This window comes from Tachypleus tridentatus, chromosome 8, assembly GCF_004210375.1.
Source record: "Tachypleus tridentatus isolate NWPU-2018 chromosome 8, ASM421037v1, whole genome shotgun sequence".
In the NCBI taxonomy this organism is placed as follows: Eukaryota; Metazoa; Arthropoda; class Merostomata; order Xiphosura; family Limulidae; genus Tachypleus; species Tachypleus tridentatus.
The window spans coordinates 42,390,914-42,412,131 of NC_134832.1; the positions used below are offsets into that span (position 1 = coordinate 42,390,914).

Genomic DNA, 21,218 nt, shown 5'->3' on the forward strand with positions numbered 1-21,218 from the left:
GTGGGGAAAAAAATGAGTGGGCAGACTGCTTGGACCTCTTCTCTAGACCTGCAGCTGCTTGTGCAACATTAAATAATACAGTTTTGCATATATATATATTAAAAAATAAAACCAGTGTGAAAAAACTGCAAACTTACAATTTAATCAACACTTAAGAAGCATAATAGTTAGTGTTGGTTGCTTTCATCCAGTTGTCTTCCCTCTATTTAGGAATTAGTAGCTTTAAAATAACAAGGGGAAGGTAAGTTTGTTACCATTAGGAATTGACCATGAGACTTGGTTACAGTGCTCTTCCCCCAAGTTTTGATACCTGCTGCAGATGAAGTAAAGATAACCCTTTATGTATGACATTAAATTTAATAAAAAACCAAATACAAATGTAATGGCAATATTTGGATTATTTGAAACAATGAAAGAAATGGTAAGAATTAAAATGCATTTTCTATGTAGGAAAATAGTGACTTCCAATACAATACTTTACCTCCTTATATCAGAGGAGGTAACTGTTTGTTGGAAATAAATTTGGGTCATTCCATGTCAAATCATCTAGGGGGCTGCAGGTTACTCCCACAGAATGCCTTGAAAAAATTCACATGTGCTCATCTACCCATATACTGAAAAATTGCCAAATATTAGATCAATATCTCTAATAGTTTCTGATTTATAGCCCTGTAAAATTTAATTAATTTTTTTTTATTTTTGGCAAATGCATTTTCGGGCAACTTTGGCTGCTCAAAGCTGCAAGAGTAATGGTGGTAAAAGGCTGAAATTTGCTACACTGACTGAATTAATCTCACAGAATTCAAAATTGGTCTCAAACCAAGTTTATCTCTCTTGGGATTTGCATAGTGAGGTTGTAAAATCACCTGAAAACCAAAAATTGTAAAAAACATTGGTTTATGTAATAAGCTATAGCTCTAAGCTCATATGATAGAAAGCTGATTTTTTTTCTAATTTCCTATAACATATTAGTTGATAAATCAGCAATTGTTGCAATTAAAAGTCTGTTAGATCTCCTGTAAATAATTTTAGCTACATGCAACTTATGATTTAGCTAAAAATAGCCCTACTTCAGGCCATAGTTTGACCATGTCACCAGACATTCAGCCTTTTCAGATTTTTACCATATATTCTTACATCTCTGAGTATGATCTACAAAAAAAATCAGGATGGTGTTCAACCTACTTTTTGTTATAATTTTTTAAAGTATCCTCTGACCATAAGGTTTTTATTTAAACAAAATTCAATTCAGGTGTGTTACTGTATGCAAATATATCCATACAATTTTGAAAAATACCTGTCAGAATTTTATGAATCCCACTGAAATATTCTAACCAGCCTTTTACAGTGTTAAATAATGAAGTTGTAAGAAACAAGAAAGAATTAATTCATTTCTGAACAAGTTTATTGGCATAACTAGTTAGATCCCATGGCAATGCAAATATATTGTGTATGCATTAGTTATGCAGATATGGCTGACTTTAAGATTCATAATATAATACATAAAAAGGTAAATCAGACACAAAAAGCACAGTGCTACAACAGGGGATAACTGAGATAGATTATAGTCACACCAAACTGCAATAATCGTGACAATGAAATGTTTCAAAAACTGCTTTGGCAATAAATTAGCCTTAACAACATCAAATAAACATTGCATTGTTCAGACAGCTTGAATAAATTTCTGAAATTTGAGTTTGATTATGTTGAGATCACTTTGACTTAGAACATAGTGACGAGCACTACTGCCTTGCACGGTAGGTGCATTTATCAGACAAAGAATATGTTGGAAAGGAATCCAGCTTTCATATTTATGTGACCTTGCAGGCCATGAGAACAGTTCGATTCTTGATTTCGTCATAATTAATGACAACACGTTGGAATGTTCATCTGATCTATCTTTTATGTTTCCCACATACCATTCATGATCGTATATGCATGCCACATATTTTCTTGGCTGATAATTGTCATTGCTATCATTAGACCCTATTTGAGCTGCTGCAGCATCACTTTCACTGCTACTACCAACAATTACAACTGTGTACACATCATCACCTGATAGCCTTTTCATATACTATTTGTTGTTAGAGTGGGGAATAAAGCTATGATGTGACCTTATACCTGCCACAGTTTTGCATTTTTCATAGTAGATCACACTTTACCCAATTCTGCAGGACTAATTCTTGATTAACAAGAAAGAACTGAATGCCCTGAATGTGGTCCTTTGCCCAATAGTACGTATCAGAGACACTTAAAATTTGATAATTTATTATTTTTCACAACCTTGATTTTTTTTTTAGATCATATTCAGAGATGTAAGAATATATTGTAAAGGCTGATTCGAATATTTCAATGGGATACATAAATTATTTCAAAATTGTATGGATATATTTGCACACAGTAATGCACCTGGACTGAATTTTGTTTAAATAAAAAATGTATGGTCAGAGGAGACTTTAAAAAATTATAACTCAAAAAGTAGGTTGAACACCATCCTGATTTTTTTTTGTAGATCATACTCAGAGATGTAAGAATATATGGTAAAAATCTGAAAAGGCTGAATGTCTGGTGACATGGTCAAACTATGGCCTGAAGTAGGGCTATTTTTAGCTAAATCATAAGTTGCATGTAGCTAAAATTATTTACAGGAGATCTAACAGACTTTTAATTGCAACAATTGCTGATTTATCAACTGATATGTTATAGGAAATTAGAAAAAAAAAACAGCTTTGTATCATATGAGCTTAGAGCTGTTGGTCTTAGAGCTATAGCTTATTACATAAACCAATGTTTTTTACAATTTTTGGTTTTCAGGTGATTTTACAACCTCACTATGCAAATCCTAAGAGAGATAAACTTGGTTTGAGATCATTTTTGAATTCTGTGAGATTAATTCAGTTAGTGTAGCAAATTTCAGCATTCTACCACCATTACTCTTGCAGCTTTAAGCAGCCAAAGTTGCCCAAAATAAATTCACCAAAAATAAGAAAACATTAACTAAATTTTACAGGGCTGTAAATCAGAAACTATTAGAGATATTGATATAATCTTTGGCAATTTTTCATTATATGGGTAGATGAGCATATGAATTTTTTTTCAAGAGATTCTAAGGGGGTCACCTGGAAAATTTTCTAAAATCTGGATGATTTGACATGGAATGACCCATTTTCTGTGTAGAAAATTTACAAGTTTCAGTTCATTATTTTTGTGATGGGCAATTCATAGGTAATTGAGTATGTCATTAATTGCTAAGCTCTAGTCAAGTGACAACTTATTTTTTTTAATGGTCAAATATGGTCAAGTAGTCTTAAAATTGTTTTAAACACTAAGTATTCACTTTCTAGCTGAGGTGTTTTGATTGCTATTTAGACCCTGAAACTCTTTATTTACTTAGACATGTTTTAGAATTGCACCCTACTAACATACTTCAAAATAATTGAGTATTCACCTAAACCATATTAATTTTTTTTGTGTCATAGCATAATATATTTTTTTAATGTTTTGCAAACATCATTTATATATTAATGTTGTATAATGCATGAGTTTAATAGGTCTTGCTCTTTTATTTCCTGGAAACTACAGATGACTGATGGATATGACATATAAATATGTTGTGTGACTGACTTATTGCTACACTTTATTCATGATTTTATTTATTTGGTAAAATTACAGGTAATATTATTTATTCATGATAAACAGAGTAAATATGGCAGTATATCAATTTTATTGTCAAAAGGCAAGATACAAACCATACTTTATTATATGACTCCTAATGCTTATGTATTAACAGTGTATTACTTTATTGAATTCAATTTTAATTGTACAAAGTTTTGCTTTTTACTTGAAAAAGAACAGCATTAATGGACACATTGGTTTGAAGCTATTTAAAAAAATAATTTCATCAGTACTTGATAAACAAAACTGTTAATTAAAAATCATATGTGCTGATCTTTAATTTTTCATTCCAGTATTTTGGTTATAACAGTGTAAATTCCCTATTGATTCTTGAAAAATTAAGTGTGTATGTTGAACATTTATAGAATTTTATTATATTTGAGTTTTATAATATGAGATGAAAATATGTATGTAATGTAAACAATTACCTGTTTTTTGTAATAGCTGTGTAGATGTTAAGGAACATGAATCAGTTGATATTGAGAAATACCACTGTCCAGCCTGTGAGGAAGCTCATGGATCCTCTGTGTGTGAGTATGTTGTTTGGTAAAACATTAAGCAAGATAGCTTACAGTAATTTGTATTTTATATAAATATAAGTATTTTTGGTGTTTTGTATTGCATATGTAGAAGAAATAGGAGTGTGTTTGATGTAATGCATGGATCAACTTATGTAGTAACATTTAGTTTATGATAATGTGCTTCATTTATTTGTAAATTGTGATTCAGTTTTTACATTATGTGAAAAACATTTCATTAAATTTTGAAACAAACATCTTATGTTTCCCTACAGACTTTTATACTTAATAGTGAGTACTGCTGCTTAGATGTATAATTTTCAGTCAACATCAATCTAAGGCTTCAACTGAAGATGTCAAAAATCTCTTAATACTATCCATTTTATCCCTCACCTAGTTTCCAGCTTCAAACATAAAGCAATTCACTGTTTGTCACCATATCTGAAATGCAGACACTTCTAACATAAAGCAGGTTAACCACTGAATGTTTTTGAACCTAAAATTCACTTTTAAAAAAGTTATCTTGTATATTGATAATATAAAAACTTAGGAACAATGTAGCTATGCACTATGCCACTGTACCCATAACCATTGACTTAAAGCCAGTTTTCACACATTATTATTAACAGTAAAGTAATTACTGGAATAATAATATGTGCCAATTCACTATCCATATACCTATTTTGCAATTAAATACTACAAAAAGTAATTAATAAAAAAAATATTTATGTATATCTCATTTAAATGGTGATAATGTCCTGTGAGAGGTAGTAGCATGAATAATAAAATTGTGTTTGTTGATTTCATGACATTTTTAGTGTGAAGTAGAAAATAAAAATATTGCCTGGTTCTGAGTTCATTCATCCCATTTTTAGTACTTATAAATCTAATAGAATCTTTGCAAGTTATTTCTTCATGTTTTTATGAAGTAATTGTATGTTCAGTTTGTAATTCATTATACATACAAGTACTTCAGTCAATTTTCAGTTCAAGGGTTTTGTCATTTGCTCTTCAGTGACCATAGTTTTGTGATTTAAACTTACTATGTCTGTGCACTTTTATTATGTATATATGATTAAAACTATAAGCATTCCCTATTACCTTTTATTCTTTCAATAATGACAACTTTTCTTTCCAAGTCATGTGTCTGTATTATTGTAAAATATCAGTTTTTCTATGTATGCAGGTTAAAGACAGTTGTTTTGGACTATTTACAAAATGCTCTCAAACCATTATTAATTTTCAAATGACCAAATAGTGACTATACCATTAATCATTGATGGGACCAACATACTTAATCATATTCAGTAATTTATGTTTTATCTTATAATTTTTATTTACAGTTCACAAAAAAAACTGACAATAATTAGTGGAATTAAGTTCATTATTTGTGTGTAAAACTTGATGCATGAATAGTTGAAAGTAAGTATTTACAAAGATAATGGTGTCTGTTTGGATCTTGTCAGTAATTGTAAGTTTTGTGAATTATTCATTTAGGCATCTTATTTAATGTCTTTTAAGGCAGTTACTCAACAGATTATGGCAACTCTAATGGATACAAAAAAAATGTTCACATTTGCTAGTTTTACCAAAGGGGAAGCATCATACATTTAGTAACACTATCACATGAGACCATTTGAGGGTTCATTTACTAATCAGTGTAATCTTATTATGTTAGTTAGATTTATACATACTTAAATATTTATGGTGGGGGAAGGACAATAATTGATACTACCTCTACAGAAACTTCTTTTTTGATGCAGTGATAACTATTTTGTTTTTTATGGTTAAATCATTAAAGTACAAAGATGAAGATTTGTGGAAGCAGATTTTCAAGAGCTTTTATCATTACAAGCAGCTTCCTCTAAATGTAAGCTTATCAACACTTAAGTTTTATATCAGAAATTTTTATTCACCATCATGACTCTACCATCATAATGATTACATTTATGGCTCTAAGGCTGTTCATCTGAAAATGTTCAAACTGTATCAGGGTCATTTTCAAGATGGACTTTAACAGTAGCAATTTTTTTCAGTTTGATTTTTTACTTGACAGTGATATGTTTTACCTATATAACTACACCAGTGTTCAGTTGTTATCACACTATCTAGATGACCATTAAATAGAAATGCCTTCATCAACTGATTTATAACAGGTCAAAGGCCATGTCATCACATTTGTTGACTTGAATTCAAAATTTTGTTGAAGTACTATTTTATTAATTTATGTCAGTAAGTTTGGAATAAAATTATACATCATAATTCAAACTTTCATATTATATATGACTTAATTTTTTAATTTAAAAGTAAATGTTAAAGAACACACCTAAATATAGGTTTTACTGAGTCATGGTATGTCAAATTTTACAATGGTTAAAATAAGATGTTTATGATGTCAAAATATTGTAGTCTGTAGTTTTGTACAAACTGAAACTCAAATTACCATATTAACAAGCTAGAATATATATAAAATAAGAACCTTGTGTCTTTTTATTTTGCTGACATATGGATGATGTACTGAATCAAACATAGTAGCCATCTTAATCTTTTCATTTTTTTGGAATTATTCCTTATGTACACTTTAGTATATGATGTAAATAACTAATTGACATCTTAGAATGCACCCTGGTGGTTTTCTCAGCCATTTTTCTCTGTGTAAAGGCTATAATTTTCTTTCAAACCAAAATTTCAAGGTAGGTAGGCTGTATCTTTAGTCTGCTTGAAGTTTCAAATTTTTTAAAACTAAAATACATCTTAGTTTCCAAGATTAATAGTTATTGTGTAATTCTGTGGTATCAATGTAGTTATTTTTTAGCATCCCATTTCCAGCTAGATTGTACCTGGAAGAGAATTGTTTGCATTACTTCTTTATTTATTCTTCTATATTTTAAGAAAAATAGGTTTAATAATTTATATCTAAATATTAATAATCTGTATACATATACAGTGAATGATAATTGAAATGTAAATACTAGTCCACTAAAACCCAGCTAAGACAGCAATGTTATGTAATGTTAGTTAGGCATGACTGGAAGGTCAATATAATAAAAAAATAATAAATATATAGCATTATGAGACTTAAGCTACTTAAACATTTCTATTCTTGTGTTACAAAATGTAGTAATTCTGGCATGAAAAAAGATAATTTATATTTATTTAATTTTTTTTATGATGGTTACCAAGTTGGTCAGGTGACATACTCCCACATATTTTGTTTATAGAAAATTAAGTAAAATATAAAGTGTTATTGAATACAAATGTTTGAAATGTATTTAGGTGGACTTAGAGATTATGCAAATAATATTTGAGATTTTTTAATCATAACATGAAATCACTTTGCACTCAGACTAATAATGAAAAAGACTTGATATTTTCACAAACAAATTTTTAGAAATATATTTTTTTTAAATAAAATTTCTTTATGTGCATAAAAACATGTAATTTTTACAAAAAGTCTACCAAACTTTGCAAAGATATACATGCTGAATCAAGGGCTATAGTGCAAATGTGAAGATGAACTTGTGTATATTATACTGAGCCCTTTGCAAAAGAGTTAAACATGATATCATGTTTTTTGTTTGTTCTGTAAGGTAGAAACTAGTGAAATGTATTATGGTGTAGTGTATGTAAGTGTGCTTAACAAATATATAATTTATACCACTTCACAATATTAACCTTGTGAGCTTTATTGTTATACAACTCATAAGATTTGTTAATTTTTCTAAATAGTATTAAAAACAACAGCAACTCTGAAATAGTGTAGTAATCAAGAAGGTTAAACAGTGGAAAAGTAAGTGATAAATGGAATATGTAATGATAAGAAAACTAAAAATTAACTTGTTGAGAAGAATAATATTGAAGTGTAAGACATTAGTGTTACCCCAGGATGAATTATAAACCAATGAAAATTGTGAAAAATACTCTTAATAATGGAAGTACATGTATGAGAATGAGAAATTCTTAAGCATTAAGTGTTTAATTCCAGGAAAGTGTCAGTCTAAAATGCAGAATTTAGTTGATAAAATGTTTAACAAAAGTTGTATAAATACTCATTTTCATTCTTTGTGACTAAAAAAAAAACATTTTACATATGTAAATAAATGTTTGTCTTGCCATATAAAATGTCTATTAACAAGTTCTTTGCTTTTCAGAAAACTGTGGGTAGTAAATGAATAAGTGCTTTGCAAATAATGTAGATGTTGATTCACTTTTCTAACATTTCTGCCACATTTTTTCTGCTAAGGTGATAACAATGAAAACTAAATATCAGTTAGCAGAATACATATTTTTGCTTTGGAGTTTGTTTTTTCATTCTACATTTCTGGTAATTGGAATTTGGCTTGGTAACAACCAAATATTTCAATTTTAAACTATTTTCTGATACTTACTGTTTCAGGTGGTTTTTCCATTGCTTCACATGCATTTTTATTGTAAAATTAGATATAAAAGATATCACTACAAACGTTTTTCTAACGTATACGAAATATAAGATGGGATTTATCAGGTACTAAATTTATGTAACTGTTGTTCTTGAAATTCTTCTGATGTTTTTTTTTTTATTTAGTATTGTAGGTCTTTGGCCAAACCATAGAGAAAACTGTGATTTTTTTTTTAATTGCACATTAATGTTGTAAACCACCATAGAATAATTTGTATAGTTGTATGTTTGAATAAATATTATTTTAGTTTTTAAAGTTCCATATTTACATAAAATTTTTAATACAGTTTATTTATTTTGTATTCCACCTTTTTTAACCTTCAGTTAAATTTGTATATTTCAGAAGAGTGGAATGATGATCTGTTTGTTGTGTCTCATTTATTAGGTGATGTTAGTTGTTTTATTACATGCACCACATTTATACTAGATTACATGTATATGCTGAAGTCAGTAATAAAAATTATATCAGCTGTCAAGTTTGTTTTAACAAACTTTGGGTATAGTGTGATAAAATGTCCTTGTGTAACAGATAAAGAAAGGAAGAATTGGCATAGACATGATTACACGGATGCTGAAGCCGAAGGAAAGGTGTGTGTGTATAACAAAATGCTTTTTTTGTTTGTCTTAAATTGAAGATTTTAAAACATTAAAATATCTTTTAAGAATTATTGTTTTATATCTTAAAGGATACAGAATTTTCATTGTGACTATTATTTAACTGCAAAAACTCCTATATGTTTGGAAAATCATCATTACACTAATAACTATAAATAAACCAGCTGTTAAGTTTAAATTTTTTATTGTAAATGAAAAAAAAGTAAAATTGAATAGTGTATTGAGCTATTAATTGAGTATAGGAATTTTATTCTGAATGAATAAAAAGCAAAAGCTGAATGATGTTGCCAACAGATAGTCCAGTAAAATTTTAATAGCATTCATAGCATGAGATATTGTTCATTATCTGAAGTACATAATTTGGTTGTATAAAGTACATAATATGTGCTTAATAACTTGTTATTTTTCCCTAGCATTTACTAATTTTTTTGTGGGCATTTAGAATCTTAAAGCACCAACAGAAGTTTTGAGCTTACTGTATTTATTTGTTTGTTTTGAATTTTGCACAAAGCTACACAAGGGCTATCTGTGCTAGCTGTCCCTAATTTTGTAGTGTAAGACTCTTGAGGAAAGACAGCTAGTCATTACCACCACCCCTCGGTGTTGATTTCTGTACGTGGTGAGGGGATCTAAATATCCACCTACGTGTTTGCCGTGAGTGGCGACCCGTGAAGGGGAGAAGAGGATCCTGGTGGTTGAGGGATCCAACCCTAACACACCACTTTGGCCATGAATTCCTGTAGATGAGCAGCCTTTGGGTGGTCCCCCTTGGGTCAATCAGCTTGTTCACTTGGGCTAGGGTCAACCAAGTACCAGTGTTGGAAGTTCTGAAAAGGTGTTGTGGACATTGTGTCTGATGTTGGTGTTTGAGTATAGTGCTCATGAAACCCTGGCATTCCTACAGTGTCTTTGCTTGACATAGTAGTACCTCCACTCGTAGGGCTCCATGGTGGGTGGGATCAGTGGGCACCAAAATTTTTCTTTTTTCCTATGGATCCTCCAAATAAAAATTTAAATAAAATAGTGAAAAACAGTCATTAGGTAAACGACCACATCTTGAAGACTCTGATCAGAAATCTTCAACATCTGTACCACGAGTTGTAACTCATTTGCTCATCCTACACTTTCTTTCAGAGAAATCTTTTGGGGCAAATGTCCCCCTTTTTTATTCAGAAGGGACTGGAGGGACTTGCTGGCTCTCCAAAGTCAGTAAAGAAGCTTCGATCTGGAGACATATTGGTTGAAACATCCACATCCCAACACAGTGAACTCTTGAATTCAAAGGCAATTGGGGATGTACCTATTGAGGTTACTCATGCTACTTTGAATTCATCACGAGGAGTTATTGTTGAGAGGGATTTGAAGAACGTCCCAGAGTCAGAGATTCTTGCTGGCTTCTCCACTCAAGGAGTTTCTGCAGTGAGGCACATTTCCACTCTCAAAGATCGAGTTACACTGCCGATAGATATCCTCGTTTTCACATTTACATCACCACGTGCACCTGCCACCATCAAGGCAGGTTATCTAAATTGCAGGGTATGGTTGTACATTGCTAACCCTCTCTGATGTTTCTAGTGTCAGAGTTTCGGTCACTCAAAGACGTCATGTCGTGGTACCCTGACGTGCTCGTTGTGGTGTCAAGGACCACGATGCCTATGAGTGTGAAATGGACCCACATTGTGTCAACTGCAATAGTTCTCATCCTTCCTATTTTCGTTCTTGCCCAAAATGGTGGGAGAAAAAAAGAGGTACTGTGTTTGAAGACGACTCATAATATTAGTTATCCTGAGGCTCGGACATTGCTTTTCGCCACTTCATCTCGGACATGTGCTGCTGCACTTCGTTCCACAACTACAGTGGGAGTGCAGACAGATCTCTCTCTGCCTCCAAGAGAATCATTTTCAAAACAAATGAAAAGCCTTTTGACCTCCGGGGTTAAAAAAGTTGATGAATCAACTTCTACACCCATCTCTGTTCCTCCCATACATTCCAACAAACCCCAAGATCCACATCCTTTGGTTCCAGGTACAGGCATTTCTTCGGATACATCTTTTTCTCCCACCCCAAGATGCAAAACAATCATTCGTTCTCATCCTCAGCCACTGGAATTCCCTTCCAACAACAAAGACCTGCCCAGTTGACCCAGCGCAGGACCCATGGAAGTCGATAGACCTTCTATGAATAAGGACAGTAAGGAAAAAGATGTGGTCATAAACAGAATGGTTCACCAGCCAATTCGCCTACACACCATTAAATATGGTCACCTTGATACAATGGTACTGTCGAGGTTTTCGTTCTAATTTGGATGATATCACTGATTGCTTCTTACCCATCCTGTATGTCTTTCTTTACAGAAAATATTTCTGAAATCTGCCAATACAGTCACCATTCTGCAGTTTTCTCTGTACAGAAATGACAGGCTGTGTGATGGGCAAATACATGGAGGGGGTGGCACTGTTGGTTGATCAGCATGTGCCCACCTTGTCTTTGTCACTCAACACACCCTTGGAGGCCATAGCCTTGGGTCATACCATCACTGTTTGCTCTCTCTACCTGTCACCTGGAGAGACATATGATCAATCATACCCTGATGCTTTCATTGAACAGTTGTTGTCTCCCTTTCTAATCCTGGGGGACTTTAATAGACATCATTCCCTCTGGGGAAGTGCTGTTATTGATAGGAGTGGTTGCTCTGTAGAGCATATGCTCTGTAATCACAACCTTTCTCTTTTCAATACTGGTTCTTCCACTAATTTTCATGCACCTAGTCAGTCCTTTACTGCTTTTGATCTCTCAGTTTACTCCCCTTCATTATTCTCCCATTTTTCATGGAGGGTTGACAATAATTTATGAGGCAGTGATCATTTTCCTATACTTTTGAGAGAGACTGGCTGTGGTTGATGCCACCCAACCTAATTAAATTCACAACTGGCATTTCTTCTACCATCAGTTCCAAAGTCATATGGGACAGAGTTCGAAAGGTCAGTGGGCACTACAATTCTGCCCCTCTCTCGATCTTACTCTCTGATGGCCAAGAAGTAGCTGATATCCGGACCATCGCCTATACTCTAGGTGAAAGATTTTGCTGGGTATCTAGCACTTCTGCTTGTTCCTCCACCTTCTTGGCCATCAAGACTCAGGCAGAGCATTCACCTCTTTCCTTTCAAACTGACTGTCTCTATGACTATAATTGTCCTTTTACACTGGTGGAAGTGAAACTGGCCCTTCATCAGTCTGGCAGTACATCTGTTGGACCAGATAATGTACACTGACGTATTGTGCCATCTATCTCCTGCTTCTCTTAATATTCTTCTCATTGTTTTTAACCAGATCTGGCAGGAGAATGTTTTTCCTAATGCTTGGGGCCAGGCTATTATTTTACATTTCTCTAAGTTTGGGCAAGATCCCAAGATTCCTTTAAATTACTGTCCAACTGCTGCTTTGACGAGCTGTCTCTGTAAGACCTTAGAGAGGATGATTAATGCTCGTCTTGTTTGGTTCCTCGAAACAAACAGCCTCCTCTTACTCATCCAGTGTGGGTTCAGATGACAGAGTTCCAACATGGACCACCTGATTCGACTTGAAACATCAATCAGAGAAGCCTTTCTCAAACGACAACATATTATATCAATATTCTTTGACAATGAGAAGGCTTATGACACAACATGGAGGTATGGCATTTTGCAAGACCTTCATATATATGGGTTACGTGGCCATTTACCCATGTTTATTAAAAAATTGTTAATGGACAGGAAATTCCAAGTTCGTTTGGGTTCAACACTTTCCCGTTCTTTTCTACAGAAACTTGGGGTCCCTCAGGGCTGTGTTTTGAGTGGCACACTTTTCAGTATAAAGATAAATGCCATCACTGAACAACTCCCTCTCACTGTTGCAAATGGGCTCTATGTCGACGACTTTCACATCTCCTGTCAGACATCAAACATGAAATACATTGAGTGGCAACTACAAACTGCCCTCTATCGTGTACTGAAGTGGACCACTGCAAAAGGCTTTAATTTCTCTCTTTCTAAAACTGTTTGCATGCACTTTTGCCACCAATAGGGTATTCACACTGATCCTGAACTCTATATTGGTACAGTATTGCTGTCTGTGGTCCCTGAGATAAAGTTCTTGGGGCTTATCTTTGACTGTAAGCTGACCTTTATACCACACTTAAAGCAGCTACGGGTCAAATGCACAAGAGCACTGAACATCCTCCGTGTCCTCTCTACCGCTAGTTGTGGAGTGGATCGATGTTCTATGTTAAAGATATATTGTGCACTTATTTCATCGAAACTCAACTATGGATCACTAATCTATGGCTCTGCCAGACCCTCAGCCTTAAAGATGCTAGACCCCGTTCATCATCAGGGAGTTCGACTCTGCACTTGGGCTTTCTGCACCTCACCAGTTCAGAGCTTATACGTAGAATCTCATGAACCTTCTTTGCACCTTCGCCTTTTACAACTGTCTTTACTATATTCTTTGAAACTTCATTCCTTTCCAAAGCATCCCACCTGGGGTTGTGTTTTCCTTCCTTAATGGGCCATACTTTTTCCGAACAGACGATCTGCCATTGCTCCTTTTGACCTTCACGTCCAGGCACAATTGGATGAATTGAATCTGTCCTTGGATAACATTGCAGTATCCACTGGTCAACCCATCCCACCATGGCATATTATAGTCCCCAAATGTGACCTTTCTTTAAGTCATCTGAGAAAAGCTGAAACTCCCGATTGGAAGTACCGTCTTTTATTTACTGAACATCTTTCAAACAATCTTCCCATTCCAATTTATACGGATGGTTTCAAATCAGGTGACTCTGTTGGCTCTGACATGGTTTGTTGTGGTTCGGTGGTTGTGCGCAGAATCCCCTCTACAGCTTCGGTGTTCACTGCTGAACTGTATGCCATTTCTCTTGCCCTGGATCATATTGAAGCTAAGCAGTACTCCAACTACACTATTTATACTGACTTGCTTAGTTCTCTACTGGCCATGGAATCACTTCATGTTGGTTCACACTCTGTTCTCGCTGATATTCAAAACTGACTGGCCCATTTCTCATTAACATCTACTTCTATCCAGTTTTTCTGGATACCAGGCCACGTTGGTATTCGCGGGAATGAGCTTGCCAACATGGCAGCTAAGTCTATTTGCTCTAGCACTGTCACCACTATGCCTATTCCATACATGGACTATGGTCCTGTATTCAAGGCTCAGCTCTGTGTGAGCTAGCAGTCATCTTGGAGTGAGCAATGCGAAAACAAGCTTTTCCAAATAAAACCCTATATTAGACTTTGGCTGTCTTGCTTCCGTAAGGATTGGAAGGAGGAAGTTGTTCTAACTATGCTACGCATTGGTCACAGTTTTTTAACTCATCATTTTCTTTTGTCTGAAACTGATGCACCAGTGTATAGTCTATATAACACTCAGATCACAATAAGCCACATTTTACTTTTTTGCCATTGTTACGACTCTCAACAATGGCACCATTTTAACACTGTTTGGTCCCAAGGTTTGTCCGTAACATTAGACAGTGTTATTGGTGATGGTGACACTGTCCACCTTGATAACGTTTTTAGTTTTTTAAAGGCCATTAATATTTTTAATGCCATTTAAGTGTTAAATTTATACATTAAACGTTTTTTAATGTGGTTCCCTTTTAAGAATCACAGTCTCTCTTGTTCGATTTGAAATTAGAAAATGCTGTAAAATTAAATAACTCGAACCAGTACTGGAAAGGCCAACTTCGGGTGACTAACACTGCTGTTTGAACTACCCTTTAGTCATCCTGGCAAGTTATTATTACAGTTTTGCTGTATGTCTTTTAAAACATTTATTACTTTTCTTTTTGAAAACGGCCATAATACACATAACCCGGAACCAGGACTGGAAAGGCCAACTTCAGGTGATTGGCAGTGGTTCTTGTACTTATCTGTTAGTCTTCCTGGCAGGTTATGATAATTACAATTATGCCACAGAAAGTCATTTATAACTTCTCTTACTGTAGTTTCTCTCTTAACATTGTAGACTGGATGCCAACATTGGTTTTATGCTACTTATGTTTTTAAATGCTGTTTTGTTTAACCTTTATTTCCTTTTATGAATTTTACTACATTTACTTTACTTTTACCTTTTTACTGGACATTTGGCAAGTTCTTATTACAGTTTTACTACATGTCTTTTAAAACTTTTATTACTTTACTTTTTGAAAATGGTCATAATGACGCATAACCTGGAACCAGGATTGGAAAGGCGAGCTTCAGGTGACTCACGGTGGTTCTTGTACTTACCTGTTTGTCTTTCTGGTGGGTTATGATAATTACCATTATGCTACAGAATGTTTTTTACAACTTCTCTTACTGTGGTTTCTTTCTTAACATTGTAGACTAAATGTTAACATTGGTTTTATGCTATTTATGTTTTTCAATGCTGTTTTGTTTTACCTTCATTTCCTTTTATGAATTTTACTACATTTACCTTATTTTTACCTTTTTACTGGACGTTTGGTGCAGATAGCCTAGCTGCTTTGTGCCATAAAACACTAAATCAACCAACCAACCATTACCACCCATTGCCAAATCTTGGGCTACTATTTTACCAACAAATAGTGCAATTGACCATCACATTATAATGTCTTCAAGGCTGAAAGGGTGAGCATGTTTGGTATGATAGGAATTCAAACTCGTAATCCTCAATTCAAATTATAAGTAGAGCACACTAACCGTCTGGCCATGGCAGACCTAATTTATTGTGAATAATAGTAAAGTGTTGTTATGAATAATAACTCTTTGTCTTTACTTTAATGGAGTTTTAGTTTTGTAGATTTTATGCAAGTGTCATTCATTAATGTTTTATTTGACAGGCTATTCAAACTGGAACACCAGTGTTTATCCACGAACTGAAACAAAGGCACTTTCGGAGGTGGGTCATGTTTGCTAAATTGTTGTTATTTGCTGCAAGTTAATTGCCAATTTTCAAAAGTGGCTTATTTTGCAAGTTTGTTGTATTTTCCTGTTACAAAATGTTTGATACTTGTATGTTAAAGCTGTAAATGTGTGGTAAGAATGATAGTAAATGGTTAAAAAGGGATTGTGTCCATGTTTTATTGTGTTGTTTATTTTAGCTTTTCAATAAAGGTTGGGATAAAGAAACTGATATTAATACAAAAACAAAAGTCTGGTAACTTGGACAGTTTTAAGATGATAGTACTTTAAACTATGAAATAATAAGACTTAAGTAATTTACTAGTATTTGTCTTTAAATGGAAAATGAAAATATTAAATTTCTTTCTGTTTATTATTTTTGGTTAACTGTTAAATTAGACACCTATTTTCAGTCACAATAGTTACTTTTATTTATAACTGGTGTTTGTGATAAATGTGTGTGCTGTGTAATGTTAATTCTGTATTAGCTGGAGTTAGTATAGCTTAAAAATGTAAAAGTATAAAACAGAATACAAACATCTTCATAACTGTATATAATACAGTCACAATTTTTTATACTAAATGTGTCATTAGAGTTACTTAAAATTAGTCTTTAGTAAAAATATTTTAAAAACAATGCAATTACAAGTAGTGGGAATTTTTATGATCTTTAACTTTTAGTATTATGAGATCGTGGTTCATAATATAATATACCAACTCTTCATCAGTAATAAAATTTAAAGCTGGTTATTGTGTTTAAAAGTTTTACCTGACAAAGGTTATTGACTCATTTTGTTTTATTTCTAATGCAGAATATAAATTCATCTTGTTGAAGTAATTCTAATTACCTTTGCATATTTTAATTCTTTTGGTATAATGGTAGTTCTTCTGCTGATACTTCAAAATCAGTGGAAATTATCCATTTACACAAAATGATTTATATTCAAGTATATTTTTGATAGCATCTGCAGTAAGATTTCAGAGGTTCTACAAAACCCATTTCCTGTACGACACCTGATGTAGTCATTTGATTAAATCGTATCGTCTTATATTTTATATGCAAATAAGTTTGTGTTATTGGGTTTGGATTGATTAAATTGTTTGAAACGTTATTTTTCTAAGAAGTATTCACATGTGAATGCTCCCACAAAAACATTTTCTTTGGAAGTTTACTGTTTGTGCTTTTGTCCATTTTATCATTGCATCAAGAACAGAAATAAATCAATGAATGTCTTGTCTGTTTTAATAATTAAAAATAATTACAACATTATTTTTTTTCACAATAGATTTTGTAGACAGGAGATAAAAGATTTACTGTTAATACCAATGCAGATAATACCAGTTGACTGTTAAGGTTTTATAGAATTTTCAACAGTGTAACTGAACATGTAAAATATTCAGATACTGTTTATGCAATTAACATAAATGTTTTCCTGATTGTATTACCAGAATAGATACTTTGATTTATTATGTTATTGGTGATACAAAAGTATTAAAATAAAGAGAAGGAGAGAAAGTGTACACACATTTCTGAAGTCATTTCCATAACTACAAGATGTTTCCTCTAGTGCTGTCTACATGAACTTAATGTAAGGTGAAAACTAAAATTTTGTAAGCTGAAAAAACCTGTTATATGGAAGTTCAATAGCATGTTTTGAAAAATTGGTTTGCATTTTGTTTATACTACCAAATCTATACTCTTGTCATGAAGTAGGTAAACAAAAGTTGTCTTTTTAAATATTTTTATTTTTTTGTCTGTAAATCTGTAAGATAGTTGTATTAAATAACACATCTAACCCTAGTTTTACAATGCTTTGCAATTAAATATAATTACATAAACAAATTTGGTGAAAATATTTAGATTGAAGAAAATCAGACTTTGTTTTCTTAGTATTTAATAACAAATCTTTTTGCTTAAATCATCTCTGATATTTATATTTACAGGATAATTAAGTGTTACATAAAACTAATGTGCATTTGAAAAACAGATTTTGTTTTATTTAGAATATTTAATTTTTATTTGAAATGTTACACTTATTTTAGAGATAAGCTTGAAAAGTTGTATAACATCATTTAGCAGAGCTTATTTTCATTAGAATAACGTGTTGCTTGCTGAGTTTTATCCAGTGTTCTTAGAAATATACCTAGTGCAGGAATCCCGCTTTCATGAATGAAACATAACCTTGAAGAGCACTTGTTATTATTCAAAATTCTGCATATATCAAAACTGACAATGAACAAATTACCACAGTATGTGATCTTGAGGACCAAAAGCATATCAACTTAAACATTTTCTAAGTGGGAACACCAAAACCTAAAAATATATTTTTACTAGGGTTAAGTTGTTTAGTTGAAAATTTGAGTCACTCATCATATTTTTAGTATTATTTATGAAATTTAATACTAAAAATAAATTACCTTGAAACACCAAACTTTATTTTTCTTTAATTGGATACTTAATATTTGTCTTTACAGCTCCTTCATGAGGATTTCATTAAAACACAAACTGTAACTGACAGTGCAAAGTTTCATTGTTTAAATAACAAATTCTGATATGAAGTCATTTATTTCTAGTATCAAACTGTCCTTTATACACCAATGTGAACTACAGAAATTATATTATGAAGTATTTATGCACTATTATTTGTTTTTAAAAAATGTTTGACTTTAAATGAGATTCATTCCTTATATATATATATATACATATGTTATTACTGTAATGTTTTATGACATTAGTTTATGTTAAGAAAAATCACTTACAGATAAATAAAAAGATCTGTAACTCAAGCTTTTTTAAAAGGTGGATCTTTCTTCAACAGAAACAAACTGACATTAATGCTGGCTTTTGTTGAAAGAGGAGACAGTTAAGTAGAATTAAAATTATCCTCATTCACATTGAACCAGTTAAAATCAAAATTGTTGTATCTCTTGTTATATTATGCACATTCAGTAATATCAAAGATGCAAAATTTTCATCTTGAATAGTTGTGTTGTGTTTGATTTCAAGATTGATATAGACTCAAAACCCTGTCCATGATATGGTGAATTTGAGAACAAGTATACTGATCTTACCTATTGCTTTATAGGAGTTTTAAACACTGATGCACAGAACATTCATGATGTACCAAAAGAGACTTAAATTTGTTATAAGAATTTTTCTATTCAATATAATTAGTACTTAAACCTCAGTGCTTACAATCTTTTGTGTAGCTTAATGTATTACTATAGTGTCAGAAAGTGAGTCATAAGTTAGGTGAGCAAGTTGACCTCAGATAATCTTCAAAACATTCTTTTAATTAGTTTCATTACATTGTTAGTAAAAAAAAGTTAAGCCATACACATTTAATGTGTTTTTACTGATAAGCTAAATTCTTGATAAGAAAACAGTTATTTCTTTCCTGACTCCAACCAGTTTGTTACTACTGTTATTAGGATAAACTATACTACACACTTGTTATGTTAAAAGAGCTTTACCTGAATGTTTTGTTTTTGTGTATTTAGTGCAGATGAAGTTATAGTGAAGCTGAGAGGCCAACAGTTGACATTACCATACCTTGTGCAGAATGGATTTGATTGGCCTATACTGATTGAAAGCAAGGAGGGTCTTGATCTTGTTATGCCTCCAGAGAATTTTACCATTTATGATATCTGTGATTATGTAGGTTAGTGAACGGTTACACGTTGAATTCATTCTGCATTGTTCTGATTTATACCTATCTGAAAATTCTGTAATGTAAAAACTTTGTCTAAATTGCAGAATTGTCAGTGTAAGTACCTGCAAAAAGAATATTAGTCATTTAGGGAAATGTATGATTATAGCTCATGGTGAGACAAAAAGTCACAGTTGAATTTTGGTTTGATGTGTGTTTTATTCATACTCTTTTCTGGTAAATCATTTAATATTTTTTTACTCATAAATTTAGTGTATGTATTCTTTAATCTTTAATCATCACTTCTCCAGCAAGTCGATGTTTTGTATGTCTCGTTAATGTGGCCTCCACACACAATTTAGATTCTTTATGTCTATCAACAAGGCTCCAATTAAGTCTTTTCTGTTAATGCCTTGTTATTATAACATGTAAACCCCCATCTATTTATATCCTATTAGCATAGCTCATGAGAGAGAGAAATTCAGTTTGACCAATCAGCATTCATATTTCAGTAAATAATTTTAATTTATGCCTAACAAGTATAGTATAGTATCCAAGTAAATTCATTTATGTTCAAACAAAAAACCTAGATAAGTATCTTGAATTTATGTGAACTCGGTACATCCATTAATTAAACTTCTTAATCTTTTAATTAAATACATTTTATTTGTCTAATCAATAGATTAAATACATAAACTGTAAAAATTAGTGTCTAGAATATGTTTTTCAAATTTAAATTGACACGTTATGTGTAACTTAATGGGATTTTCTCCTCTTGTTGAGTAATTTAAAACCAATATTTATCACCACCAAAAAAGTAGTGTATATAACTTGTATTAAAGAATCTTATATTTACTTTTTTTTTTTTAATAAGTCACCAAAAAATTCAGAACTTTCATGTGATAGCCAGCATTAATTTTACATCAGTAAAATCACAAGAATGATGGCACAGGAAGCATATGCCCACATTTACAAAAACATTAAAATATTGTAAATTAGACAGTCATTTTGAGCCTAATATGTGTATAATATTGACTTGGGTTTAGGTGACAGTATAAACATGATTAAGCTCAACATGCTTCATAATTACTAAAACTACTTGCAAAGCTCTAGAACAATTGACTAACTGATGTGATAGAAATTTATTATATGAATATATAAAATAGTTTCTAGAAACCTTTGTACAATGTAGGTGGATTTGATAATTTTTATCATAATTTTTAAAATTTCCCATAACTGCACAAGATTAATATATAGTTTCTTTAGTATTAGTCATTGTCAGTTTGAAAATTAAAATGAAAAGTTTATTTTACTGTTCTGATATTGCTTCTTAGACCTATCTGTCTTGTTTATACAGGACTGTATTTAATGTTTTTTAGAATGCCTTAGTAACTTT

The 21,218-nt window shown here is 32.2% G+C and overlaps 1 protein-coding gene across 3 annotated transcripts in view; it reads left to right on the plus strand.

Annotated features, from left to right (window-relative positions):
• Nucleotides 1-21,218, plus strand: part of LOC143222275 (histone lysine demethylase PHF8-like) — a 91,367-nt gene that overhangs the window by 19,582 nt on the left and 50,567 nt on the right. The window contains exons 2-6 of one of the 3 annotated variants that reach the window (XM_076448567.1): nt 4,120-4,205; nt 9,161-9,219; nt 16,112-16,170; nt 18,992-19,035; nt 19,679-19,834. In XM_076448567.1, the coding sequence (XP_076304682.1) occupies nt 4,120-4,205; nt 9,161-9,219; nt 16,112-16,170; nt 18,992-19,035; nt 19,679-19,834 (404 nt within the window). Of the gene's footprint in view, nt 1-4,119; nt 4,206-9,160; nt 9,220-16,111; nt 16,171-18,991; nt 19,036-19,673; nt 19,835-21,218 lie in introns of those variants that run through there. The other 2 variants (XM_076448568.1, XM_076448569.1) reach the window with 2 other exon arrangements.